Source organism: Tinamus guttatus, unplaced genomic scaffold (genome assembly GCF_059628265.1).
Source record: "Tinamus guttatus ecotype Peru unplaced genomic scaffold, ASM5962826v1 Tinamus_guttatus_pri_ptg000244l, whole genome shotgun sequence".
In the NCBI taxonomy this organism is placed as follows: Eukaryota; Metazoa; Chordata; class Aves; order Tinamiformes; family Tinamidae; genus Tinamus; species Tinamus guttatus.
Genome location: NW_028288778.1, coordinates 1,467,591 through 1,492,124, shown reverse-complemented (window position 1 = coordinate 1,492,124; position 24,534 = coordinate 1,467,591). Strand labels below are relative to the sequence as shown.

Below are 24,534 nucleotides of genomic sequence, written 5' to 3'. Positions count from 1 at the left end.
TTTAAAACTGAATAATTTGAACTTTGAGGCTTCTCTTAGCTGCAGAGGGGACAAAGGGAAAACCTCAGTTGTCTTTGAGACATGGAGACTGACACGTTGACTTCGTGGCCCCAGTCCAGGTTTGTTCATCTGTGACTCACCTTGTTTAGGAGCTGAAATGAGAGCGGCCCCATTATCGGAGGTGAAAAACACAAACGTGTTCTCACTGATACCCAGCTTCTGAAGATGCTTCAGGATTTTCCCAATGCTATCATCAATTTCTCGTACAGCATCACCATACCTGAGACAGACGGAGATGCAAAACATTAAGGCAGCAGAAGAGGAAGAGCACTGCAACGAGCCACAATGCTTTTAGTGGACACAAGTTTTTACCTGTGCTTAAGAGAGAAATAATTCTCTTATGCATCAGTAAGGTAATGGAGTTTTCCAGTGTCACTGCAAAAACTCATGTTTCTTGCAGAGAGCAACTTCTCTTGGATATTAAGAATCAGAGTTTGTTCAGATCCAAGCCACTCTTGGACAGAGACAAGCAACTGAGATAAATTTAAGTACAGCGTTTTCAAATATAGGCAAAGGCACTTCGTCATAGGCTTGAAGCTAATAACATCATTTTGTTTATAGATGTCAGTTTGAAACTGCAGTCTCAGAAGCAAGGCCCATAAAAATCTACACAGTTACTCTTTGCATCCTGTCAACTGCATTTTTCATGCATGCTTTTCTGCCTGCTGCTCTGATTTATACACTTTTAAAACAGAGACTAATCATACAAAAGCCTTCCAAAAATCATCTGTGCCACATTCAGCACTTCATCACTCACATTGCCAGCAAACAAGCCTAGACTCCATTCCTAGAACATGTTTTAGTCACATGAGCTTCATTTTAGGTTATAGCAAAAGTATTAAAGAACAATCCAAGCAAAGTTCTCACTAAATAATATATGGTCATGTATTTCAGCAACACAAAAATTTCTGAGAAGGGATCCACATAGCTGGATCTAATATTCATAGCTTTGTTTTCCTGTTTCTACAGCATGAGGTATTAATCACCAAAAACAAGAAAAAAAAGAAAAATAAAAGACTTACAGTCCTCTCTGACTAGTACCCAGGAAATGTTTGGAGGCATAAACAGGAGCGTGGGTAGCATCAATTGCCCAATATAAAAAGAATGGCTGCTGGCTGGCCTGCTGCCTGCTAATAAAATCGAGAGCTTCCTGTAAATAACAATAAAAATGAATTTAACAGAATCCTCCTCTGCCATGTAAATCATTCCATGAAAAGAACAAAAAAGTCACTGTGGGTTAAAAAAAAAAGTATTAAACAAGACAGTACCTGCAGGTAGATCTGAGTCAAGTTGGCTTCCCCTGTCTTCAGATCAATACTGAAATCTTCATAATATCTTAAGATAAAATGAATCAGAGAGAAAAAAAAAAGTATTGAGGAATATACAGCACAAAAATGTTTTTTTCCTCGTTACACACATAAGTCACTGTTACTATTCAGTCGAAGGGCAGAATCATAATTTAGGTAACCAATCAATTCTCTTTAGACACTAAAAATAATTTTATTCTTAAAGAAGAAAGCAGTGAAATGATCAGATCCAATTTAATGAGGAGTATAAAATTTGGATGAACCTGAGCCACCAGTTTTTCACTGGGAACAGATTAGTAGGCAAAACTGATTGAATACTGATACCAGTGAAGGCAGCAGCCCAAAAATTGGATTTAATCACCGCTGTTATAATAGGGGCAGTACACTTAAAAATCATTTGATGCTATTTTTTGTATACAGAGCTGTTTGATATGTAGTTAAGTTTTCAGAAGTACACAAATGATTTTGGTGAGATAATGCAAACTTGGAATCAGAAGCCAGGCTGCTGTGAAAATGCTTGAAAAGCTGAGGCATCTTGAGACACCAATTAGGCAAAGAGCAGAAGGGGAGGGAAGGCCTCGGGAGAGTAAGAGGAGATGGTAACAGGCTCAGAACTGAACGGGCAAGAATGGTAGAGGCTGCAAACCCACAGTCTGCGAAAGACAAAAGGGTATCACACACAGGGAAAGAGGAATAAAGAGCTCTCTGAGCTGGGAATGAAACCAGTCTCCAAGAGCTGGGCTGAAATCAGTGCAAGAAGCCTTCAAGGCACAAGGGAGCGAGCAAACGTCTCCAGGAGGTAGCCCAGAGCACACCCGATCCCTCCATGGTCCCCAGGCCATCGAAAGGAACTGGCAGGCAAGCAACTAAATTACCTGCCGACCATCTCCCAGTCCCTATACACAGGAATATTGGGGACTTCTTTGTTATTATAAGGTCCAAAATGGCAGTTAGGGGATCCAAACCATTCATCAAACCCATGCTTCAGGGGGTGGAACTGGGGCCTGTGACCCAGATGCCTAGGAACAAAAGACATAGATAAGTTCAAGCTTTACTGCATAGAAGCAAATAATAATCTCATCAGAATGGCATGCAAGAAACAAAATTTGCCTGGGAAGAAAACCTTCAAGCATTTTAATCAAATAAATAGCTGCAGACCAATGTCTTCAGCTTTTTATACTTCTTGTTGTGAACTCATCCATGCACTCTCTTCCTAGCTTGCATATATATCTTTTTTTATTCTGCTGTCCAGTCTTAATTTTCCATTAATTCATTTTATTGGTGTCTTCTCTTGTGCTTAGTGGTCCGTTCTGATGGGCTACACTGCCCAAAGCCATTGCAGAGGCATATACCATTGCCCTTATGGATTCTGATCTATGTGATAGTGACAAGTCACTTCTATACAAACACACTGAAATGTACCCTTATATTTGCATTCACTTTATGGATTTTCCATGCTGCCAAAATGGTACAAGGGGACCAAATGTAAATGAGTTCTTTACTTGTACATGTACATGTGAATCCAAAATACATTTAGATACTCCCAATGAAAGCTCCATTCTAGTATACTTCTTAAAAAGATTTCTATCTTTAACTTCAAGAGGAAGCTCCTTTCTGATCTCCAACTACTGGACTGCAAATTCTCCACTTCCTCATTTATAAGTATCTTGAAGAGAAAGAATGCCCATGTTCTCCCTGTCTCTACAGGGCATCTTTTAGCTAAATGTCTATTTATCATTCTAGGTTCAAATCACAAATCTACACCTATAACCTGCATATTTTATGTCAGCACCCTCCAAACGCTTTCTGAACATAAGGAACATAAAATACATTACCTGAACTAAACTGATCCATGGTGTCATTTTGAGCTTTTCCAAAATGAGTTGTAACAGAAAATAACCATCATTGCAGCTATGATCAAATCTCGGTGATGTAACTAAAACTGCACGTCTCACATGCAGGAGTCTCCCTTCCTTATTTATATATATAGCAATATAAAGCTATTCCTTGCTGCTTCCACAATAATAGGGAACATGAAAAAATATTTTTCTTTAAGAAAGCACTAGGAGAACTTAAAAGGAGAAATAGGAGACACAAATGAGCTACAAATAATTGCTGAAGTGAGGAAGACATTGTTTTTTCTCTTTTGCAATAGAAAAATAGAAGAATATTTAATGAAATGTAACAAATTCTAAAACTGTCACAGAAAATACTTGATTTGCACACATATAGCTAAACTGTCACAAGACACCTTTGAAAAGGGACACTAAAAGCATGCAAAATCTTTTGCTGTAAAGATTTTTTTAAGCTTTAAAACAACTAAAATTCTAAGAGGGAATGGGATGAGACTCCAATTTAACTGCTGCATTCTGCATTTTTCTTAGACCTTTCTAGGAAGCAGGCGATGACCACGAATGCCAGACTCCTACTGTGCAACATCGTTCCCCAGCCCCGTCAAGCACCCCAACTCAAGTGCCCAATGATTGCATTGCACATTCAGATTTAGTCTGCTTCTTTCTAACAGCTGCAGGTTCTTCCAGAGTTGCCATTTTCCAAATAACTGCCTGGAACCAATCTGTATTTGTGTTGTTTATTTCTCCTCCTGGGGTGTATGAATTTACATTTATTAGCACTGAACTGCAACTTATTGCATTCAGCCCACTGATCTGATTCTTCATGGCCACTCTACTGTTTGGATTTGTGCTAATAAATAATTCACTGTCTTAGGTTAGTTTGCTTCTTTTTCAATTTCAGCAGCACTGGTGTATTCGACCACAATTCAGTCACACTTTTCTCTAACTTGTTAATGAAACTGTTAAATAAAATGCATTTTATTACCTTCCTAAAGAGCATCCCCCTTGGTACTACTCCTGTCTGAAGTCTTTTTATTAACAATTACCCTGTTAACCAAGCAGTACTTGTCTGCATTTTGAAGTTGTTATTTATGCATTTATTTATTATAGCACTACCCCAAACTGTGCATTAACTGTTTGGAGATCTCCAGACCTAGTGGGACTCCATTACAGCCTACAAGCTCGTATGAAATTTGAATGTTATAAATACGCCAGTTTCAAGTATTGCATTGTTAATTCCACCAACTGCCTGTGTTTGGCCCAAGTACCTTCAGGTTTTGCCCTTCCAGCCTTCACAGGCACTGCTGAGCACAGCTGTTCCTGAAGTTTTTCTGTATCCTCTGCAAAAGTTTACTGTACTCCCACGAAAGTCGATAAAGGCAAAGAATAAAATTCCAGGAAGTATATTCTGGTCAAGTCTATCACTATCCACTCTGACCTTCTATGCCAGGTGAACGGCTATCAACGTAGCTCTGGTATCAATTTGATTGTCTTCATGTGTCTGTATCTCTATTTCTATGTGAATACACCTCTACCCCCTCAAAGTTTGCTTAGTTTAGTCTAGTCCATCAAAAGAGCAATATATAGCAGGGGCCAAAGATAAAAAGCGTGCAGGTGATGAAGGCAAGTTCCAAGAGAGCACCTTGGCATATTTTTTTTTGATTAAATTAAATTGCGTGGTACATGGAGGAAAGCCCAAAGAGTTGAAGTGTTTATATATACACGAATTATACTGTGTATTCGTGTGTACATATATATATATACGCACACATAATGATAGCACTTAGTTCTGAAATTAACACAAAGGAAGAGATCTACCACAAATTTTGTAAGATGGACATCTAAGCTTCAAGACATTCTCTCCTCCCAACTCCAGTTGTCCTCCTCCTTCACAATATGTACACTTGAAAACTGAATCTTGAAGCAAAAGATCTCAAAAGTAGTTTACCATTTGCCAATGATCTTATTGGTGTATCCTGCTTTCTTCAGCAACTCTGGAAGCAGTAATTCAGAATCTGGGATTCCTCCTACTATGTTCTGTGGTGTGTATGCTGTGGAAAACAAAAATATTCTTTCGGACTCTTACGTATATTAGGGTAAATAACTAATGGCCACTCGATTAGAAGGATTACTTAAGCAGATCACAAAAGGCAATTAGTTTGATGTTCCAACAATACCACTGTTTAGAAATCTAATTCTCAGAGGCCAGGACATGAAGAGAACAAGTTGATTCAGCAAACACATGCCTGAAGCCAAGGGAGATCTCCCCCCACCTCCACACCATGCCAACAAACAAAAGGGATTGCTGGAACAGCATGAAGGTGAAGCCCTTGAAAGGGAAGGAGGGAGGTCATAAAGAAAACAAGTGCCTTAAGAATGCCGTGGAGTCACTTGGCTTTTATTCCTGCAAATTTTGCTTGATACTTTCTAAAACAAAGGCATTTGCTGAAATCAAATGATTGATAAGCATGACTAGGCTGCAGCAGCTGAAAGAACCAGTATCACTCTCACACTCAGCAGCTTTGTGGCCCTAGAGAATCTAAGATGTGACTTTGGCTAGCAAGGAGATAGCCAAGCATGCTTGAGATAGATGGTGTGAATTAATAGAGCTGCTGATTCTTGCCCAAGCACGTATGGTCTCGCATGCTGCCTGTCACTTTGAACTCAAATGAACACAGGGACACTACGGCTTGAGACTCTTCCTTGGAAGCACCATGGACACAGAGGTACTACAGAAACGCCCTGGCTAACCTAGTTAGGAAACTGGCTGATATAGGCACCTCAGGCTTAACCTGGGATGTTAATGCCTCAAGTGACTTTCACCAGACACCAGCTAGCCCACCCAGAGGGGCTGTATCCCAGCCAACAGAGTAAATGGATTAACACATTTATGTCTCCATTTGAGGATGCTTTCTGCCTTCAACTTGCTGAGGGGGAAGCAATACACTTCACACCTATTACCAGTAGCTAACTTTGTAATAATCTTCTCATGCCATGCTGAAGGGCCCATAAAGGAAGATCACTGAGCCAAGCCTCTCTTTGAAGCAAAACTTCCTACAAAACACCAAGTAACAAAGGCAAATCTGTAATAAAGCTCCTACCATTCCTGGCATGTGCGTTTGTGGTGTAAAAGCCATTCCTGATCGGGAGTCGGCCCGTCAATAGCGCTGCCCTGGCTGCAAATGACAACAAACAACATTTCACTTTTACAAGCCCACTCTGTTAATATTATGGCATTAAGGACAGCAAAACACACACGAGAACAGGTACAACTCCCCGAGTGAGCCATGGAGATAACCAGGCTCTGATATGCCACCATCAGAGGCTTTTTCCAAGTCACACCTGATTGGAATTTTGCCTTTCTATTGAATTATTTTATCCACAGCTGAAAAGTAATTGCTTCCAGCGGGAAGTGTAGCAGCCATTCTGTATTAGTGCAGATGAATTGAATAGCTGGCATATATATTTAAGAGGAAAACATAACACGGATTGGTTACAGGCCATGGCTAGCTTGTCTGAACAGAAGTCATGTAAGAGTGAACAAAAAGAAGCTGTCCATTCTTGATGATAAAAATCTGGGCCTTTAAGCATTTAAGCAGATGCCTAGCTTTAAACATACGCTGAAGTACCACTTGAGTTAGCAGGACTTTGGCATATTTCAAATAAATTTTCTGAGAAAGTACAGTCATTAGCACAATGATTTCCTAAACGAAAGACCAAAAAGAGAGCCCTTTTTTTTTTCTTAATTTATTTTTGTTAATTTTGTTAATTTATTTGGTTAAAAAAAAAGAAAAAAAAGGCAGTAAGGATTAAAAAATAATCTGTATTTCCCAGACTCAAGGGCTTCTTTTGTCCCTTCCCCAAGAACCTAGTAAGCCCCAGGGTCAACAGTAGGACACAACCCGCTGTCATTCCTTGCGTGAAAGCCAGCAGAATCAGACAACTTCTTTATTTTTTGTTCAATGGCAATTTAGATTGTCTGTTAACCCCAAAACAATAAAGGAGAAAAAAAATCAGCAATGGAAGCTGCGACACTAAACTGGAATATTTTTTAAAAGTCCTTCAGCTGGACTGATTTGATGACTAAAGCACTGCTTTGTATGAACTAAAGATTGCAGGCTTTCCCCTCAAAAAATAAATAAAAGAAAGCAAAACAGAAGATCAAAGCACCAAATGCAAACTCTGCCCTGAGGGTAATCACTGGTTTGGTTGCTAGTTCATGTCAGATGCTGGCAAACATCCCAATCTTCTCAGAAGGTGGCATTCTTATATGCTAGTTTAAAACTCAAGTTTACTTACACGGAGAGCAGAGGGGGTTAGCAGTATAAAAATCCAGGAAAAGCATCCCTTCTGAAGCCATCTGGTCTAAGTTAGGAGTTTCCTTAGAAGGCTCTCCAAAAGCTCCCAAATCACCCCAACCCATCTGCAAAAAGAACACACCAAAAGATGTAAAAGTACTTTTACCTTTCAACAAATGGCGATGCTTCTGGGCCCACATAACATTTTTATTTTATCCCTCCACCTTTAAATCTTTATAGCGCTCATCTCTCTACTCAGGGAGTACTTCACAAAAGTGATGAAAATTATCCTCCCAAATCCTGCGAGGCAGAGAACTATTCACCTTTTCCCTGGCAGATGGGAAACTGAGGCACACATGAGATTAAATGACTTGCTAATGGGCATGGAAAATTTGCAGCATTGCTGGAAAAGAACCTGAACACCTTTTCTCCCACTGCAGTGTCTGAAGACTGACCCATGTGCACGTACCAGGGAGGCAGAGCAAGTTACATGATATGGACTTGCATATATTACAGTATAAACCACTCGGGCCCTGGTTATGTTCGCTGTTGTATTGGATCATCGACCCCAAGTCCTTCTCTCAGTCATCTCCATCTATGGACATACAATTAGTAATGCAAGAAAAAGGTCTAAATTCAAAAGTGGTGCAGCAGGAAGAGAGAGAGAGCATGTATTTTAAAATAAGATTTCGAGAAAACCCCACCTGAGGCACTCTATGTCACTGCTCATTTGCAAGACAGTAATTTCACCCTGGGTCTTCCCCTAGTTTAGTTCAGTGAACAGCTCCTGACCAGGAGAGCCAGCAAATTGCCATCGCGCTAAATTCATCGCTGAAAACTATTACTGGTAATAACACAAATAAAACTAAGCATCTTAAAACAGAAGGTTCTAGAAGAGAACAACTTAATGAGCAATTAGGCACCATGGTTGCTAGAGATTATGTTGTACTTTTCAAAAGGCAATAGCTCTCTTTAATACAGATGTGTATCAGGTGAGCAACTGATATGGAGGGCATAATGTATCCAGAGCTTTAGAAAAACCATCTGTCTGGTCCCATTTGAGAGTCTAACATTAACACTGCAGTGGTGCAGTTTGGAGAAGAAGATTGTTGGAGAGCTGCAGAGCTGCTTGTTGAAGCCTGAGTGAAGAAGCAATTAAATGGTATCACATACCACTAGGATGTGGAATTAAAAAAGGATTCAGCAGGGTCACCTCCGAGTTCTCCCTTCTTCAGTATCTTTAGCATCAAGAAAGGAAGAAAGGATACCGTGCTGCTCTAATTCACACACAGTGAAGGAGTCACAGAAATTACAGAAGGATCAAAGGAAAAAAGACCATGGAAATGTATTTTTAATGAATAGTATATAAATAAATAAATAGTTCAGAGAGGCTGCAGTAAGGATCTGTGCCTCCTGATCTCTTGTGCTGTACTAACACTTCTAGAACAGGCTAATCACTGTCCCAAGGAGCTTTCATCTCAGAAATTACACATGCTGGCTTGGGGGGGAATATTCCTGAATGGGAAATTCAGATAGATTGCTGGAGGGTCAACTGGACAGGAAAAAAAAATACCCAGACTTACAAGGTAATTATCTTGTACAAGAGTGTGGAAACACTGTGAAAACAACAGCGAGACAGTCATGGGGAATTGTCAAAGGAAGCCAAGAGCCAGTAAGACCTTGCACACCCTTCCAATCATGCACCCACCCTCACTAGTTTTCAAGTACACAAGACACATTCAAGTACAAGACACATTTCTATTACAAACACACCCAAAAGACGACAAGAAAACGCTACAAATGAAGCCAAGCAGAAAAATGCCACCAGCTTAAAGGTTGTGTTGGAAACATGTTTCCTACTAGAGAGTAGAAAGGTGAAGGGGTTTTCAGGTGGGAAGAAATCTGTGATGATTTTTGCTCTTCAATGCATTTTTTTCAGTTCAGAAATCAAAAGTTAATGCAGTTAATTCACTTTTTGTTCAGCTCTCAAGGAGGCAAGACTGGGTTTCTAAGAACAGTTTCTGAAATGAGTTGCAGTTTCTTTGGCTACACTGGCAGCTGCACCATCCCAAGTGCTGCTACCACTACATCCACAGAATCATAGAACCCTTAAGGTTGGAAGGGACCTCTCGAGGTCATCTAGTCCAACCCCTGCACACGCAGGGTCACCTAGAGCACGTGGCACAGGACTGCGTCCAAGCGGGTTTGGAAGATCTCCAGAGAAGGAGACTCCACAACCTCTCTGGGCAGCCTGTTCCAGTGCTCTGGCACCCTCACTGTTAAGAGATTGCTGCTTTGAGAAGGTATCGCCACAGGTATTTTTTGCAAGCGATAAAAACAAGCCTTAAGTTTAGGGTAACTCTGTTGAGACTTGGGAAAACAGAACATCCCTCTTCTCCCCACCGTTAGCAGCTAGCGAGAGGAATCCTTCGCCAAGGACAATGGAACGAATTGCTTCATCATGATGAATGCACCACAAGACAGGATGATTCCACCTCTAGACAAGGCACGAGCTGTTTGGCTGCTGAGCGTGTGTCCCCTTGGCTTTATAGGGCTGGAAAAGCCATTTCTGGAGGAGATCATGTGAGCCCAGGAATTGTGACCCCGGGAAGGGACCGTGCTGCTCAGAGGAACGAGGGGCAGCGCTGGGTGGGGAGCAAGGGGGCAAACGAACCAGCAAGAGGCTCTCCAAACCCCTCCCATGGTGACAAGTGTCCCCTGCCCCATGAAACTCCCCTGTGTGACAAGTGTCCCCCCAAGGGACACCCTTCTGGTGACAAGTGTCCTCTTCTCCCCCAGGCAGTGCTCACCTAATGACAATATTCCCAGTCCCCTCACACAGAAGGGCCCCACTGGTGACAAAGGGACAAGACATGTCCCCACACCCCCTAGGCATCTCCCCAGGGACAAACATGCCACCCGCCAACAACTTACTGTTCTCCTCAGCAACACGCACAAGCCCTCCATGACAAGTGGCCTTTTCCCCAAGAGGTGACAAGCAGGTGACAAGTGTCCCCCTGAGGACATCCCCCTCATGACAAGTGTCGCCTCGAGGCCCCCTTCCCGCCCCGTATGACAAGTGTCCCCTCCCCCACGGGACCCCTTCCCCGCCGTGTCGCGCCGCGTCCCCCCGCCGCGAGGAGCCCGGGGCGGCGCGAGCTGCGCACTCACGTCGTCCATGAAGAGCAGCAGCAGGTTGGGCCGCGCCGCGGCGGCGGCGCCGGGGCCCGGGGCCCAGCACAGGCCCAGGGCCACCAGCGCCACCAGCGCCCTCGCCATGGCAACCGCCGCCGCGTCACGTGAGGGGGGCGCCGCGTCACGTGGCGCCGCGCGGGAGGGGCGGGGCGAGGGGCGGGGCCAAGATGGCGGTCTGCGTCGCCGTGATCGCCAAGGAGGTGGCGCCGGGGCCCGATGGGGGCCTTAGCGGGGCGGGAGGCCGGGGCAGAGGCTGTGGGGTCCGAACGGGGCAGTGGGACCGGGGCTGAGGCCGTGGGGCCCAAGCGGGGCAGTGGGACCGGGGCTGAGGGGCCCGAGCGGGGCAGTGGGGCCAGGGCTGAGGCTGTGGGGTCCGAACGGGGCAGTGGGACCAGGGCTGAGGCTGTGGGACCCGAGTGGGATGGTGGGGTTGGGCCTGGGGCTGTGGGGTCCCAATGGGGCACTGGGGACAAGGTTGTGGGGCCCGTGCAGGTGTTGGGGAAGTGGGCTCGGAGGCGGAGGCTGTGGGGCACAAGTGGGGCAGGGTTGAGGGTGTGGGGCCTGAGTGGGGCAGCAGGGCCACAATTGAGGCTGTGGAACTGAAGTGGCGCCAGAGCTGAGGCTGTGGGGCCCGAGTGGGGCAGTGGGCTGGAGCCAAGGTTATGGGGCCCGAGCAGAGCAGTGGGGCCATGATTGAGGGTGTGGGGCTGGGGTTGAGGCTGTGGGGGTCACTTTAGCTTGTGGGGCCTCACTGGGACAGCAGGGCCAGGACTGAGGCTGTGGGACCAGAGCAGGACAGCAGGGCCACGGTTGACACTGCGGCGCTGGAGCAGGGCGAGGGGAACAGAGCTGTGCTCCTCCGCAGAACTATCCCTTGTACATCCGAAGTGTCCCGACGGAAAACGAGCTGAAGTTCCACTACACCGTGCACACCTCCCTCGACGTTGTGGACGAGAAGATCTCGGCCATGGGCAAGGCCATGGTAGATCAGAGGGATCTGTACCTGGGGCTCCTCTACCCAACAGAGGACTACAAAGTGCATCCCTCCAGTGCCTGGGTGGCGTGTTCCCCTTCTAGTCTTGCCTTCTTCCTTCTCTGCAACCTCCGGTGCAGTTTTAAACTGAGGAATTGGAGGACTGGGCTTTTACATAGACCAGTCCTCCCCTTTTAGCATGTTCCATCCCACGGGTGGAAGAGGCCTGCTTTAACAGACCTGATTTCTGCATTTTCATAGATTGGCTGTTAATTTCTGAAGTTTCGGGTCACACTGGCTGGTATTTGATGGTCTGTGCCTCAGTGGTCACCCAGATAAGAATGACCAGCAAGAAGGGTCACTGAAAAAGTTCTTATGAGCAGATAAACTATTACCAAAAGAGCTAGTGAGAGGCTGCTTCTGAGATTACAAAGTGTGTATTACCAGCCAGTATGACAGCAAACTTAATTCTTTTTCCTTTAAATTAGGCCTGAGTTAATCCCAGCTGTGACCTTTGTGAGATAGCAAAGGTAACAGAATTAAGGTAAAAAGCAGAGTGTTGTTTTTGCAGTTTAACATCTTGCTTACTTCCTGTATTCCTAGTTATGTGCTGGGTACGGTATGAACATGGCCTTCCTCTCAGTTTCTTTGACCATATTCCAGGCTTGTTTGAGTTGCTTTCCAGGTCTCTGCATGTCAGAAGCAAATTCCTTAACAGCTGTGCAGATATGGCTACGTGACAAATTCCAAGGTGAAGTTTGTTATGGTGGTGGATTCTTCAAACACAGCACTCCGAGACAATGAGATCCGCAGCGTAAGTGCAGGAAATCAGAATGCAACTAGTCACATCAGGACTTTTGCTACTTCCACTTATTCACAAAATGCCGAGAACCCACAACAAAAAGTAATTAAACCACAATCCCTTTTCAGATGTTCCGAAAGCTGCATAATTCATATACAGACATCATGTGCAACCCGTTTTACAACCCTGGGGACCGTATCCATTCCAAGTAAGTAGGCAGACCATACATTCTTTCTGAGTTTTGTTATCTTTTGGGGACTTGCAGAGCACTTGCATTGTAACAGAACTAAGAATGTAACCCCTGTGGCTGACCAGTGCAGCTGGGGGTGGTGCTGGACCTTCTTAAAAGCTATGTTCTCTTTGGCCCATTGCTGCATAATAGAAAACTGCTGTTCTGATTAAGAGCCACACTGAAAACTCTCACTCATCTCAGAACTGGATTTGGAAACATTGACTCAAGCTAATAGAGACAAAACCAGTTACCCATTTTACTGCAACATAGTTAAATAGAATGGTAAGCAGCAGCAGTTCTTCCTGTCCTTAAGGAAGGACTGAATGGCCCACAAACATGCATAAATCTTAATGTTTGAGAACAGCTACACCCCCCTTTTTCATCTGGAATTCCATAGCAAGTTTTTGTAATGTCTTGCCAGGCAAGAACAGCTTCTTTTACACTTCACTGAGGCCAGGCTAAAACCTGTACTACTTTCAGCTTAAAAGAAAAGTCATTGTTTACTTAGGGAATATGTTACAGAGTGAAGCCACCTATTCAGCCCTGGGAAAAGCCCCTTGTTTGCCAGTTATAGGCATTTTTGGTATTGCCATGAAGATTTGGTGTGCAGCATTTTTAACTTCCTTTAACATTGTTTTTTCCTTTCTTCAGAGCTTTTGATAATATGGTGACCTCCATGATGATGCAAGTGTGTTAAAAGACTGCCCCTTTCCTTCTGAGGGTGAGAACACACCCTGGGAGCAGGAGCATGCCTAAGAAGTGATGTATATATTGTCTTCCTTTTGTGTAATATATTACATTTATTCTGTGTAAAATAAACTTGATGCTTGTGAGGTCTGCATGCATTTCTACTCTAGCAGAGTACAGCAAAATTCACTGTTCAGCTTTGGTTTTGCCTTCAGGTAACATGTACAAGCCAGCTCTCTTCCTTAATAAAGGTCAGACATGTCAGACAGGAGGTTCATTCCCTACAGAATGGCACACAGCTGTGCTCCCTATGCAACTCATGTTTCCCTAGAAATTGGGCTTTGTATAACAGCAATTCCTGCTGTGCTTATGATTAGAACAAGGACAGCTGCCCAAGAGATAGCTAAGAGATTACTGGGATCAACCTAGATTTCAGTCAGCTGAAAGGCACAGCTGGCAACAACTGTTCTTCCAACACTGGTGCTTCAGAGCAGTTCTAACATTGAAGGTGCACACCAGCAACAAGTAGTCACACTGCTGCTCGCCAGCCCCTCTGCTACTCCAGGCTGTTCATTCCAGTAGGAATGTTATGAGCGATACTTCCTCCAAACATTTGGTCTCTCTGTCCCATTTTTCCCTAGCCAGGACCACTCAGATCTATGTGCTTAGTCCAGTAGTTCTTGGAAAGAGGGAACAGTGCATAGGTCAGCCAAAGGCTCCACATTTCTTTATAACCAGCCCCTGTTCATGTACTCAGAGCTCTGGCAAACAGAGCAAGCGGTTGGTCTCCAAGTACCTCGAACATGACCAAGTCCCACATGGATCTTGTCCCCCTAGGCAAGATTTTTTGGAATGACTTGCACCTGACATTCCCCTTATTATCACTTTTCACCTCATTCAGGTGCCCACTTGCACTTGTGGCAGTATTTCTAGGGCAGGTCAGGGAGCACAGGTAGTGCAGGTGGGATAAATCCATGCCAAGAGATTGAGACATCAGAATCACACAGCCACCTGACTCATCCCAGACTGATCTCCATTAGCATCACCTCCTACTGCAGCTCCCTGCTGTTTTAACTCAAGACCACCAAATCAGGTATTTACACAGAAATATAAGGCAGGAGAAACAAATAGACAGCCCAGCTTCTTAGTCACTTGTGAACACTACAGGAGGCTGCAGCTACAGCCAGTTCAGAGGCCACAGGTGCTGGCAGCTCCTCAGCACTTCTGAGCCACCCTTCTTCCTGCTCCATGTGCTCTTCTCTGCCCACACAGCCTTACTTTGGTCACCTGGGCTGACCAGGCAGCACCCAAACTCCTCCTGCCACATTTGAGCTGAAGCAGTTCCCCAGAACAGCTCACTGCATTCACTCTTTGAAACCCAGCACATGCCACTTCCAACACTGAGTCTATGATACCAGCACCTAATCAGTTAAACACACAGAAAACACAAAAATATATACATGTAGCTCCAAAGGATACAAGGAGCCTGGAAAAAGCTAGGTCAGTGCTGTGTCAGCTCACAGCCAGTGTGGTCTCACTGCAGATGAAGTTCACACAGCAGGATCATTTATTTTAAAAATAAGTGACATTTACAATACCTTCTCAAACAGAACTTAAATACATTTACTCAACAACAACCTGTCAAATAATGGGAGATTAAAATATTTGAGCCTCTCCCACCATCTAAACAAGGCATAGCTGTACATGGCTATTCTGAAATATGTCTATATAAAAGTGTTCGATCTTTTCACTTGTGGAGACTGGAGTTCAGCATTTCCTCTTCCACAAGCCATTACAGGGTAGTCCATACACTCAAATATTTTTGATAAAAAAATTAAGCTTCGAGAATTTACAAAACCTATTAATAGAAAGTTTAAAGTCCTAGAAAAACAAGATTTTACAGTCTGAGCCTAGAGGTAGCTTGGATCAAGAAAGCAAGGCCAGCTTCACCAGCATGGCCCATACTGCAGAAAGTGCAAAATCAAGAGTTAAGGCACCAAGCTTTAGAAACCCCTGAGGTACTAAGAAAAGAAAAAGTCAGCAGGAGTTTTAGTCTGCCAGTGTCCCTTGAGCTGTGAAAAGCTGCTTTAGAAGTAAGAAGTTGCATCTAGGTTAGATGAATCCTAGACCAGGATCCTGAAAGATTAGTTCAAGAATTACATAAAGTTTATTTTAATGCAGAACTTAACACAGTAACACTGTTGGCTGGAATTCCCAGGCCTCCTCTTTTAACACAAATAGTTTTCCTTTAAAAATGAGCAGCTGCAGTGCTCAAAGACAACACCAGCAGCAAGGGCAAGTGCCAGCCCAAGTTCCCTACCAGCAGACTCCTTCCATGTGCTTTATCCCAATCCACTAGTTCAGCTGAGGTCATACTCATTCCCAAACAGGGATAAGACTAGGAATGATGACAGGAGTAAAGAGGGAGATCAGAGCCCAACTTACCACAGTGGAGGCTACTCCGAAATGCTGCTACCACCAGAAATGGAGACATGTTAGCTGCACCCCTTGTTCTCCCCCTCGCTTCCAAATAAAAGCAAGGGGAGGAAAAAGGGGTTGCTGACAACCAGGTCTTGAATAACCCCAGCAGAGGCTTACAGAGGAATAACCAGAAATGCTTTTCCCCTCCTTGATGTAGGACAACAGCAAGCTATGAAAAATAAACCCATAAAGGCCAAATGCTCAGATAGAGCCCTCTGCTATGGCAGGGGGATCAAACTGATGGTCTGCAAGGGCTCTTTTCCCAGGATCAGGATCCTCTCTGGCAGGAGTGAGACTGTTTCCAATATAAAAATGCAGTTTCTTAAGCAAACCTAAGGTGCCCCCAACCCCCCCGAGCTGCCAGGGATCTGGCCGAGGCGCAGGTAGAACAGATCGGCCTCCCTTCAACAGCTCAGCGCTCCAGCTGCGCAGCACGCGATTGCCTCCCGAGTAATCCTCATGGCCAGGCAGATGGTATTTTAAAATTAATCTTTTTTTGGCTTTGGCAGTTTTTTTTTTTAAATCTCTCCAATCCCATCTCTTCTTTTCAGTCCCGCTGGCACCACCAGGGTAGTCCAGTTCTCCTTCTAGTACGGAAAATACCAAGGCCACAGTCTTGCCCGACCCCTAGGCAGGAACACACACAGCACCATATCTCAGTGATGGAGAGCAGCTCCAGGCCCCTCTGGGGACACGAGGGACAGTGTGGTGGCAGCAGCAGACAGGCTCTTGCAGGTGCCACGAGCCCTGGGCACCCGTTTGCTGGGCCATCGCTGGCTGCTCACTTCTGTCCTTTCCAATTTCAGCTGCCTACAGCCCCATGAGGCCAGCTGGATGCAGCCGGTGGGTGACACTAACAGCACAAGACAGCAGGAGACATTTCTAGCACAGACCTCCAGGAGGAGATTCCTGGCAGGGCCCTTCTCCCTCCTCCCCGTGCCGGTGGGAGGCTGCAGAGCCCTGTGCAGCACCAGCTCTCCCAGCATCCAGGAGCTGCCCCACGGGATCCTGCTTGGTCCGAGTGTGCCGAGACTCCTGACCCTGCATCCACTCACCTGTACATCCTCCCTCGCACCTGCGGGTACTGCCCGCCGTAGTAGCCTCCCCGGGCACGGAAGCGGCCGCGGTACCGGCCACGGTCGGTGCTGCTGATGCCCGGCATGTTGGTTCTCTTGGGCAGCACCTGGAAAGCAGAGGCACCTCAATTGCTGCCGGCTCTCCAGGGCTGGGAGACAGAGGAACCATCCCAGGGCCTCCTCCAGCTCCTACCTTAATGAGGCGGCCTCTGAACACGCTCTCGTCCAGCTCCACTGCGGCCTTCACAGAGCTCTTCTCCTCAAACTCTATGTATGCATACCTGTAAGAGCAGAGGCGTGAGCACTGCAGAGTGACTGCCACCAGTCCCTTCCCCATCCACCTGCACATCCAGAGGTGCCACAGGGCTCCCGCAAGCCAGCTGGTGCAGCAGGCACAGGAGATGGCTCAGGTGGCTCCCCACTGCAAAGCTGCTCCATGCAACCAGGGCCTGGGCCACCCATCACCATGCAGTGGTGTTGAGCACTGCAGCAAGCGCAGCGCTCGGGGAAAGAGCAGTGGAGGAGCAGCCAGGACACACGCTGCAGAAAGGCAGCGGCCATGGATCGACACATACCTCTCCGCAGGGCCTGGAAGGAGGTCAGGCTCTTGCCCTCCACACAACATCCGAATGAACCAGCACTGGTTTCCACCTGGGGACCCTCCCCAGGCCAAGGGGCACAGAACCCAGGTGCAGGCAGCACCAGGTCCAGCCCTCTGCACACAGCTGTGGGACACTGTGCTGCTTTCCAGGGTCTCAGTAGCTCTTTCTATAGGGCCCATGGCAATGCATAGGGCTGATGCCTGGGAGGCCTCATTTTGAGAGCTTTGCACCAAGACCGGGCTTGCACCAAGACCACTAACCCACAGCAAGGTTTGGAGCACAACCCCCTTCTCTGCACTGGGGGTTTCAATCGAGCTTGAGCTGCATGTCAGGCAAAGGGCTGCAGCCCTGGAGCTGGCAGTTTTGGAGGAACCACCTCCTCCCCTGGGGCCAGCAGGGCTGTTTGCAGAGCAACCCGGTGGAGAGGAACAACCTCAAACCACAGCACACAGCAAGGACACACGCCTGCTCCCAAAGCCTTGGGCGCAGGGTCTGACCCAGGGCAGCACCCTTAGGCATCCCCAGCCCACCCCAAATCAGGCCCCATGCATCATACTGACCCTTTGGGGTGTCCCGAGAACTTGTCACAGAGGATGGTCACCCGGTTGATCTGCCCACAGCCGTTGAAATGAGACTCCAGCTCCTCTGCAGTCCCACCATAGTCCACCTGCAACAACAGGCCCAGGCCCAGCCCCTCAAGCACCACCAAGACCCTCCGCCAGCCCCAGCCTCAGCTCTCCAGGGCAAGGGAAGCCCTTAAGGGCCCTCTGTGAACACATTATCTTTCCCAACAGCAGGGAAATCCTCACTAGCACACTCATGTCACCACTGCACCCAGATTTGCACTGTCACATGCCACCTCTGCCTGCAAGGAAAGGGGCACAATTCGGATGGCCCAGACCAGCACCCAGCTAATCCTTAGCTAAGGCCTTGCTGTCTTCTGAGCCAGCTAAGGCCAGCAGTGACTCACCCAGAGGGGTCTTTTCTAAGCCTGAGTGTCACCTTGGCTCTGCATCACTTATGCCCCCCCCAGGACACCACTGCAATGCAGGATGTAACCCAGGGAAGCAGTGGCATCACCCTAATCACCCGGCCTGGAAACCCAAGTCCAGGATTTGGAACAGCATGTGTGGCTCCCACTTACATTGCCCACATAGATGGATCGCTGGTCAGACTCTATTTTCTCCTCGGTCGTCTTTGGGAACAGACCTGCAGAGACAAGGGTTGCCCTGAAGCACTGGGAGGAGAAGCAGGAGCCCTCTTGCACAGGTGACACCAAGCAGCTCCATGCTCTCCTGGTCCTGATTACCACAAGCTCCCCATGTCCATGCTTCTGTTCAGGTCTGGGCATTCCCAAATGACCTACAACAGCCTCATCCTCCACCCTTTGGCTTTTCTCTCTCCAAAGAGGGGGGAGGAGAAAAAAGACACAGGGCAACTGCTGCTACCAATCTCATTAATTTACTGAATTTTGGCCTGTAGAGGTGGGAGACAAGAATGGATATAATGCAAATCAGCACTATGTCCTGCTAAGGACACATGCAGTCTGCAGCTAACAGGACACTAGAGTGCCGAGAGGCAGAGCTGCACAATCCAGTTCTGATGGACACCTGAGGGCCAGGGTGGAGGGAACAGCACCCAGCAACAGCCCGTACCTGCCTCCGAGCTCATGAGGAAGTGTCTCTCCGCTTCCAGCTGCAACTCCTTCAGCCTCTCATCCTCTTTCTCCATCTCCCGCACTTTGGCTTTGATGGCCTCCAACTCCTGGAACGCAAACCAAGACTTGTGCCAGCAGCATGTGCAGCAGGGACCTTCATCCCACTCCCCAGCTCAGACTGCAACGTCACGGCCCTGCACAGGCACCTTTCTAGCACACCCAGGCTCGGGGACAAGGGTGGGATAGGGTCTCCGGACAACAACTGCCTCAAGGGAAGGCAGTTCCCTCAAAGGGAAGTTCAGGTCTTAGCTCCATAAGAGAAGAATGGAAAATGCCACACACTTCCTTTCTCATATTTAGCTGCAAAACAGCATTTGCTGGAGCAGAGATGCCCCAGCAGCACTGGGACTGCCAAATGCAACCGGAAATTCAAACTGGTGACAATCAGGAGCCATTTACTTAAGCTCAGGCAGACATAGCTTGATGGGGAAGCTCCATATCAGGGGAGTGACAGTTCAGTTACAGCTTTGATGATGGGCACCATAAGCAAGATAGCTCTTATTCCTAACTTTGGGGAGTGATTGAACAGAGGGGTAGAGTTTGCCATTTTCTTAGAAAAAATAATGAAAATGGGTTTCACAATTCACCAAACACTCACTGGATCCTGCACCTCCACAATGTCCCCCTCTGGGTGGCTCAGGTCTAAGTCTTTCTCTGCAGCCTTCTGCAGAGTTGTCATCTCTGTCACATCCCAGGGCTCCTCCACTGTTGCCAAGGATGGTGGGTCCTGCCACCAGATTCCAGAAGTGTCCAGAAAGAGAGGGCTGGGTAGGAAGCACAGCAATAAGCAAGGAATAGCTTAACACAGATCTTGAAGTAGAACACCAACCAGGCAAAGGCTTTGAGGGCACTTCCCCCAGAGGGGAGAACAGCACCCAAAGCAGTTCATTCCCAGAGCTGCAGGCAGGCTTGCAGCAAGACTCCAGGACTGCAGGAGTCTTGCCTACAGAAGACTGTTTGGTTCACATGTATTGAACCACTTCCCAGTATGGAAGGGTATGAAAGCACTGGGAAGCCCAAGTATTATAACCTCACTAAGGTCAAGGGAAGAGAAGAGGAGGCAGAACCTGTGCCAGCAGGAGAGCTCCTAGGCTGTATACACAGAGCAGCAGGGATTCCTGCCTCACCCAATGAAAGGCTGATCTACATACTTCCAGGTTTCAGCTCCTAAACCGGGCCCACAAAACAACAAACTCTCCAGCCAAGAGCCTGGAATTCCAGCATCTCCCCCTGAGCCAGATCCAGCCCAGCAACCTCCGGCCCAGCCCACAGCGCCGGGTCCCCAGGGGTGCCCCCTACCTCGCCCGGGCCCCGAACATGCTGCGTCTTCCTCGGATCCGGCGGAGCGTCGCCACGCGCGAATCTCCCGCCGCCACGTGCGCGTTTGGCGCCGGCGCGCCGCTTATCATAACATCAGCAGCCAATCAGCGCAGGGCGCGCCGCGAAGCCCCGCCCCGTGGCGGCCGCGCGGGGGCGGTACTGCCCCCCGCGGGGACACAGGTTCGAGTCCCCGGCCCGGGGTCGCTGGCCCCGCTGGCCCGGTCGCCACGGATGGTGGCCAAGCTGGGGGACATCGCTGCTGTTTCTCTGAGCAGGGGACCGCGCACGCTGCCCCAGGCACTGGGACCCGCCCCCCTTGCCCTGCAAGAGGATAGCCCGAGGAGAGGTGCAGCATCTTGGGGGAAAAAATCCCTTTGCAAACAGGGTGCAGGATGGGGGATTCCTGGGGGAATCTGCAACCCGCAGTGTCACCTGCTGCAGACAACCTGTCCCAGAGGCAGGTGTGAGGGGACACACCACCTCCAGGACATACGGACACCCTGGAGGCGGGAGGTGCGCGAGGGCCCAGCACAAGCAGAGGCTGTGGAGCCCTCCGGGTGATATTAAATTGTCTTTATTACACAGATACAGAGTTAAGAACAGACAGAACCTGAATCATAAAGTTTACATCTTGCACAGGTCAAACATACAGTACACTTAGAGAAAGCAGGAAACAGCAAAGGGTGGGGGGGACAGCATGCCGAAGGAAAGTCCTATCACGTCATCTCTCTAGGCTGGCGGGGGGAGCACGACAGGGCAGCCCCCCCCGGCTTCCAGCGCCCCGGCCCGCATCCCTGTGCTGAGCATCCCCGCACCGATGCCCGCGGGAGCATCCCTGTTGCTGGAGCTGGGGCAGCCACGCGCGGAGCCCCGAATGGGATCCGGGAGGAGAAGGGCGCTGCTCCGGGGATGCTCTGGTGGCCGTGAGCCAGAGAGGAGGAGCGCGGAGTGAGTGAAGCCCTGGCCAGGGCTGCCCGGAGAGGCGCAGGGCAGGGGGAGGAGGGCTCTGCATTGCTTCCTGGGGCAGCACTTTGGTTTCAGCTGGGATTTGGGATGGGAATGCACGGCAAAGGCTTCACCCCGCTCCAGCTGCCTCCTCCATGTCCCTCCCAGCCCCTCTAGCCAGAGGCTTCGAGGCCAGCACAACCCCCGCGAGCCCCCTCCAGCAGCTGCACCCGCACCGCTGCCCTCCCCTCGTTGCTAATTTTTGGGAATATCACTCTTTAAAGCTGTCTATCTGGGGCTGGCCGCCCGCGAGCGCCGCACCGCCCGTCCCCTCCCTCCCCCCGCTTTTGGTTTCAATGCAAGGTTCTTTAGGGTATTTTTATTCTTATTAAAAGAAAGCAAAATAAAATAAAGCAAACCAGAAAGGAAGCGAAACGAGAGCAGAGCCGCTGTGTAAATGCTCTTGCCTGCGGTTTCCCGGTGAGGCGGAGGTAGAGAGCAGGGCCCGGAGCGGCGCCGGCGGACGGACACGCATGGCGGGGAGGGGAGGAAAAGGCTCAGACACCAACAAGAGCAGTGGCCCCGCAGCAGGTGCATCTGCAATACTCATATATTACCTCTTCTCAGGAAACGTAAGAAAAATAGACACTATTACATATGCCACACCATAAATAAAGTGAACGGCGCTCGAGGGGCCCCCACTCAGCTCCCGCAGCCCCAGTGGGACAGGGACATGCAGGGGGAGTCCCCACCTGCCGAGGGAGGAGATCCTGGGTGCGTGCAGCCATACCCCGAGGTCTGGGGGTGCATATGGCCCTGCCTCGAGGTCTCGGGGTGCATGCAACCCTGCCCAGAGGTCTTGGGGTACATGCAACCCTGCCCAGAGGTCTTGGGGTACATGCAACCCTGCCTCGAGGTCTTGGGGTGCATGCAACCCTGCCGTGAGGTCTTGGGGTGCATGCAACCCTGCCCAGAGGTCTTGGGGTACATGCAACCCTGCCTCGAGGTCTCGGGGTGCATGCAACCCTGCCGTGAGGTCTTGGGGTGCATGCAACCCTGCCCAGAGGTCTTGGGGTACATGCAACCCTGCCTCAAGGTCTCAGGGTGCATGCAACCCTGCCCCAAGGTCTTGGGGTGCCATGCAACCCTCCTGGGAGGTTTTGGGGTGCATGCAACCCTGCCTTGAGGATGGACGAGGTCTCAGGGTGCATTGAGCCCTGCCTTGAGGTCTTGGGTTGCATGGCCATGCAACCCTACTGGGAGGTCTAGGCGCGCACTCAGCCTTGCCTCGAGCTTTTGGGGTGCATGTAACCCTGCCTCGAGGTCTCGAGGTACATGCAGCCCTGTCCCAAGGCCTCAGGAGGCAGCAGGACCCTTTGGCGAGGGCGCTCGGCGGGGCTGGGAGCCGCTGGCATCCCTGGAGCGGAGCCGTGGGGTGACACGGCCGGGGCAGTTTCCCACCCCGGCGGGAAGCCCGGCCTCACCGACACGCGCCCAGCAAAGCGGCGCCGAGCCCCTCGCGCGTCCCTAACGCAAACGCACAGGATGGTTTCTGCAAATCCGGAAACTAAAGCTCCTCACCGAGCACATGAATTCTGCGTCCTTTCAGTTCAACCTAGCTCCTAAACGTCACATCCTCCAGTGGTTTCTCATCATCTTTTATTTGGCAAATGTCTCTTATTATTATCACTATCATCATCATTATTATTATTATTTTTGGACCTCTGCAAACACTATTTACATTCACATTAACGTACAGCATTCGCGCCCTGGCTGTGCCGGGCTGCGCTCCGGCTTCCCTCCTCGCGGAGCCGTGGGACTTTCCGTATTGCACTCCCGTCCTCTGCGCTTTATACAATGACGCAAGAAATACAAAATAATCTACATCGTCTTTTCTTCCTCCCATCCTCCTCCTCCTTGTCGAGGAAGGCGCTGCGGGTCCCTCGCCGTTGCTTTCCTCCTGGAGAGCGTCGTGAAAAACAAATCCGGGGCAAGGAGCGGAATTAAAAAAAGAAAACCCTTAAAAGCAACCCAGCAGCACCCAAGGTCCATGGGGGGCTGCAGCGGCCGCCCGGGGCCCTGCTCGCTGCAAAGCGGGCGCAAGCGAGCCCAAGCGAGCCGTGAGCGTGCCAAGGCGGCATGGGGCGGGCAGCGAAGGGCCTCGCAGCATCTCCCTGGCCCCGGGGCGGCGAGGTAGTGGGGCACCGGCCGTGCTGCCCTTCCTCTCCATCATCGCGTCTTTGCGTCGAGGGCAGCTCGCCGAGGCACCGCGGGGCCATGCCCGGCCCGGCGCAAGCGGCCCCAGAGCGAAACGAACTTTGGCAGTGGAGAAACGTTTGGGTCCTTCCCGTTTTTGGATATCCTTTGGAGCAGAGGTGAGTCCGGTATGTTCTTGGCTAGCTAGCAAGGTAGTTTACAGGTGAGCTTCTGTCACGGGGTCCGACGTCGCGGCATCTGCTTGTGTTTTTTTGGGATTCTTTTTCTTTTTTTTTTTTTTCCCTTTTGTATGGTTTCTTACTTAAAGCCAAAGAGTCCGACGTTTTCTTTTTTATTTTCTTTATTTTTTTTTTACAAAAAAAAAAAAAAAAGGGGAGACAGACAGAGAGACAGAGACGACGAGAAGTTCTTCTTCCCTCCTGTGTGGGGCTGTGGTTTGGCTGCCCCCAGGCCCAGTGGGAAAACTCCGTGGACCAAAAAAAAAACAAAAAAAAAAAAGAGAAAAAAACACCAACCCGGTAGCGCCGAGCAGCAATCCCCCGAAGGATAGAAAAACCAACCAAAAAGCCAACGCAAAGACCGGAGAGGGCGCAGAGAAGAGCGGCGTGTGCCTTGGCTCCGCGCGCGGCCCCGGCGTGAGGATGAGTGCGGCCGCTCCGCGGAGACAGAGGTGGTTGCGGCGGTGAGGCAGGTCAGGTCGGTGAGCCCGGAGCCACCGGCACGCGGGAATGCGCTCGCTGGGATGCGCTCGCCGGGATGCGCGCGGCCC

At 48.9% G+C, this 24,534-nt stretch overlaps 3 protein-coding genes across 3 annotated transcripts in view; 1 reads left to right on the top strand and 2 right to left on the bottom strand.

Moving 5' to 3' along the window:
* Positions 1–10,797, bottom strand: part of GALNS (galactosamine (N-acetyl)-6-sulfatase) — a 40,526-nt gene extending 29,729 nt beyond the window's left edge. The window contains exons 1-8 of the mRNA XM_088526238.1: positions 10,690–10,797; positions 7,520–7,643; positions 6,322–6,396; positions 5,169–5,271; positions 2,243–2,386; positions 1,329–1,395; positions 1,083–1,210; positions 141–280 (exon numbers count right to left, since the gene is read on the bottom strand). Of these exons, the coding sequence (XP_088382364.1) occupies positions 141–280; positions 1,083–1,210; positions 1,329–1,395; positions 2,243–2,386; positions 5,169–5,271; positions 6,322–6,396; positions 7,520–7,643; positions 10,690–10,797 (889 nt within the window). The remainder of the gene's footprint in view (positions 1–140; positions 281–1,082; positions 1,211–1,328; positions 1,396–2,242; positions 2,387–5,168; positions 5,272–6,321; positions 6,397–7,519; positions 7,644–10,689) is intronic.
* A 64-nt stretch (positions 10,798–10,861) lies between these two features.
* TRAPPC2L (trafficking protein particle complex subunit 2L) lies at positions 10,862–13,553 on the top strand. The gene is made up of 5 exons (XM_088526278.1): positions 10,862–10,913; positions 11,579–11,751; positions 12,413–12,500; positions 12,617–12,696; positions 13,372–13,553. Exons 1-5 carry the CDS (start codon positions 10,881–10,883, stop codon positions 13,415–13,417), a joined length of 420 nt encoding a protein of 139 aa, XP_088382404.1. The 5' UTR covers positions 10,862–10,880; the 3' UTR covers positions 13,418–13,553.
* A 2,844-nt stretch (positions 13,554–16,397) lies between these two features.
* On the bottom strand, positions 16,398–20,602 carry PABPN1L (PABPN1 like, cytoplasmic). Its single transcript, XM_010225213.2, has 8 exons — positions 20,583–20,602; positions 19,882–20,047; positions 19,222–19,330; positions 18,711–18,775; positions 18,127–18,233; positions 17,158–17,245; positions 16,944–17,071; positions 16,398–16,515 (listed from the first exon to the last, which is right to left on the bottom strand). Exons 1-8 carry the CDS (start codon positions 20,600–20,602, stop codon positions 16,476–16,478), a joined length of 723 nt encoding a protein of 240 aa, XP_010223515.2. The 3' UTR covers positions 16,398–16,475.
* Positions 20,603–24,534: the final 3,932 nt, after the last annotated feature.

Coding starts and splice junctions, on each gene's coding strand:
- PABPN1L (XM_010225213.2), bottom strand. CDS start 20,602: ATGTTCGGGGCCCGGGCGAG. Junction 18,776..19,221: donor CCTCATGAGCTCGGAGGCAG/GTACGGGCTGTT, acceptor TTGTCTCTGCAG/GTCTGTTCCCAAAGACGACC. Junction 18,234..18,710: donor GATCCATCTATGTGGGCAAT/GTAAGTGGGAGC, acceptor CTGTTGTTGCAG/GTGGACTATGGTGGGACTGC.
- TRAPPC2L (XM_088526278.1), top strand. CDS start 10,881: ATGGCGGTCTGCGTCGCCGTGATCGCCAAGGAG. Junction 11,752..12,412: donor CCAACAGAGGACTACAAAGT/GCATCCCTCCAG, acceptor ACAGCTGTGCAG/ATATGGCTACGTGACAAATT. Junction 12,501..12,616: donor GAGACAATGAGATCCGCAGC/GTAAGTGCAGGA, acceptor ATCCCTTTTCAG/ATGTTCCGAAAGCTGCATAA.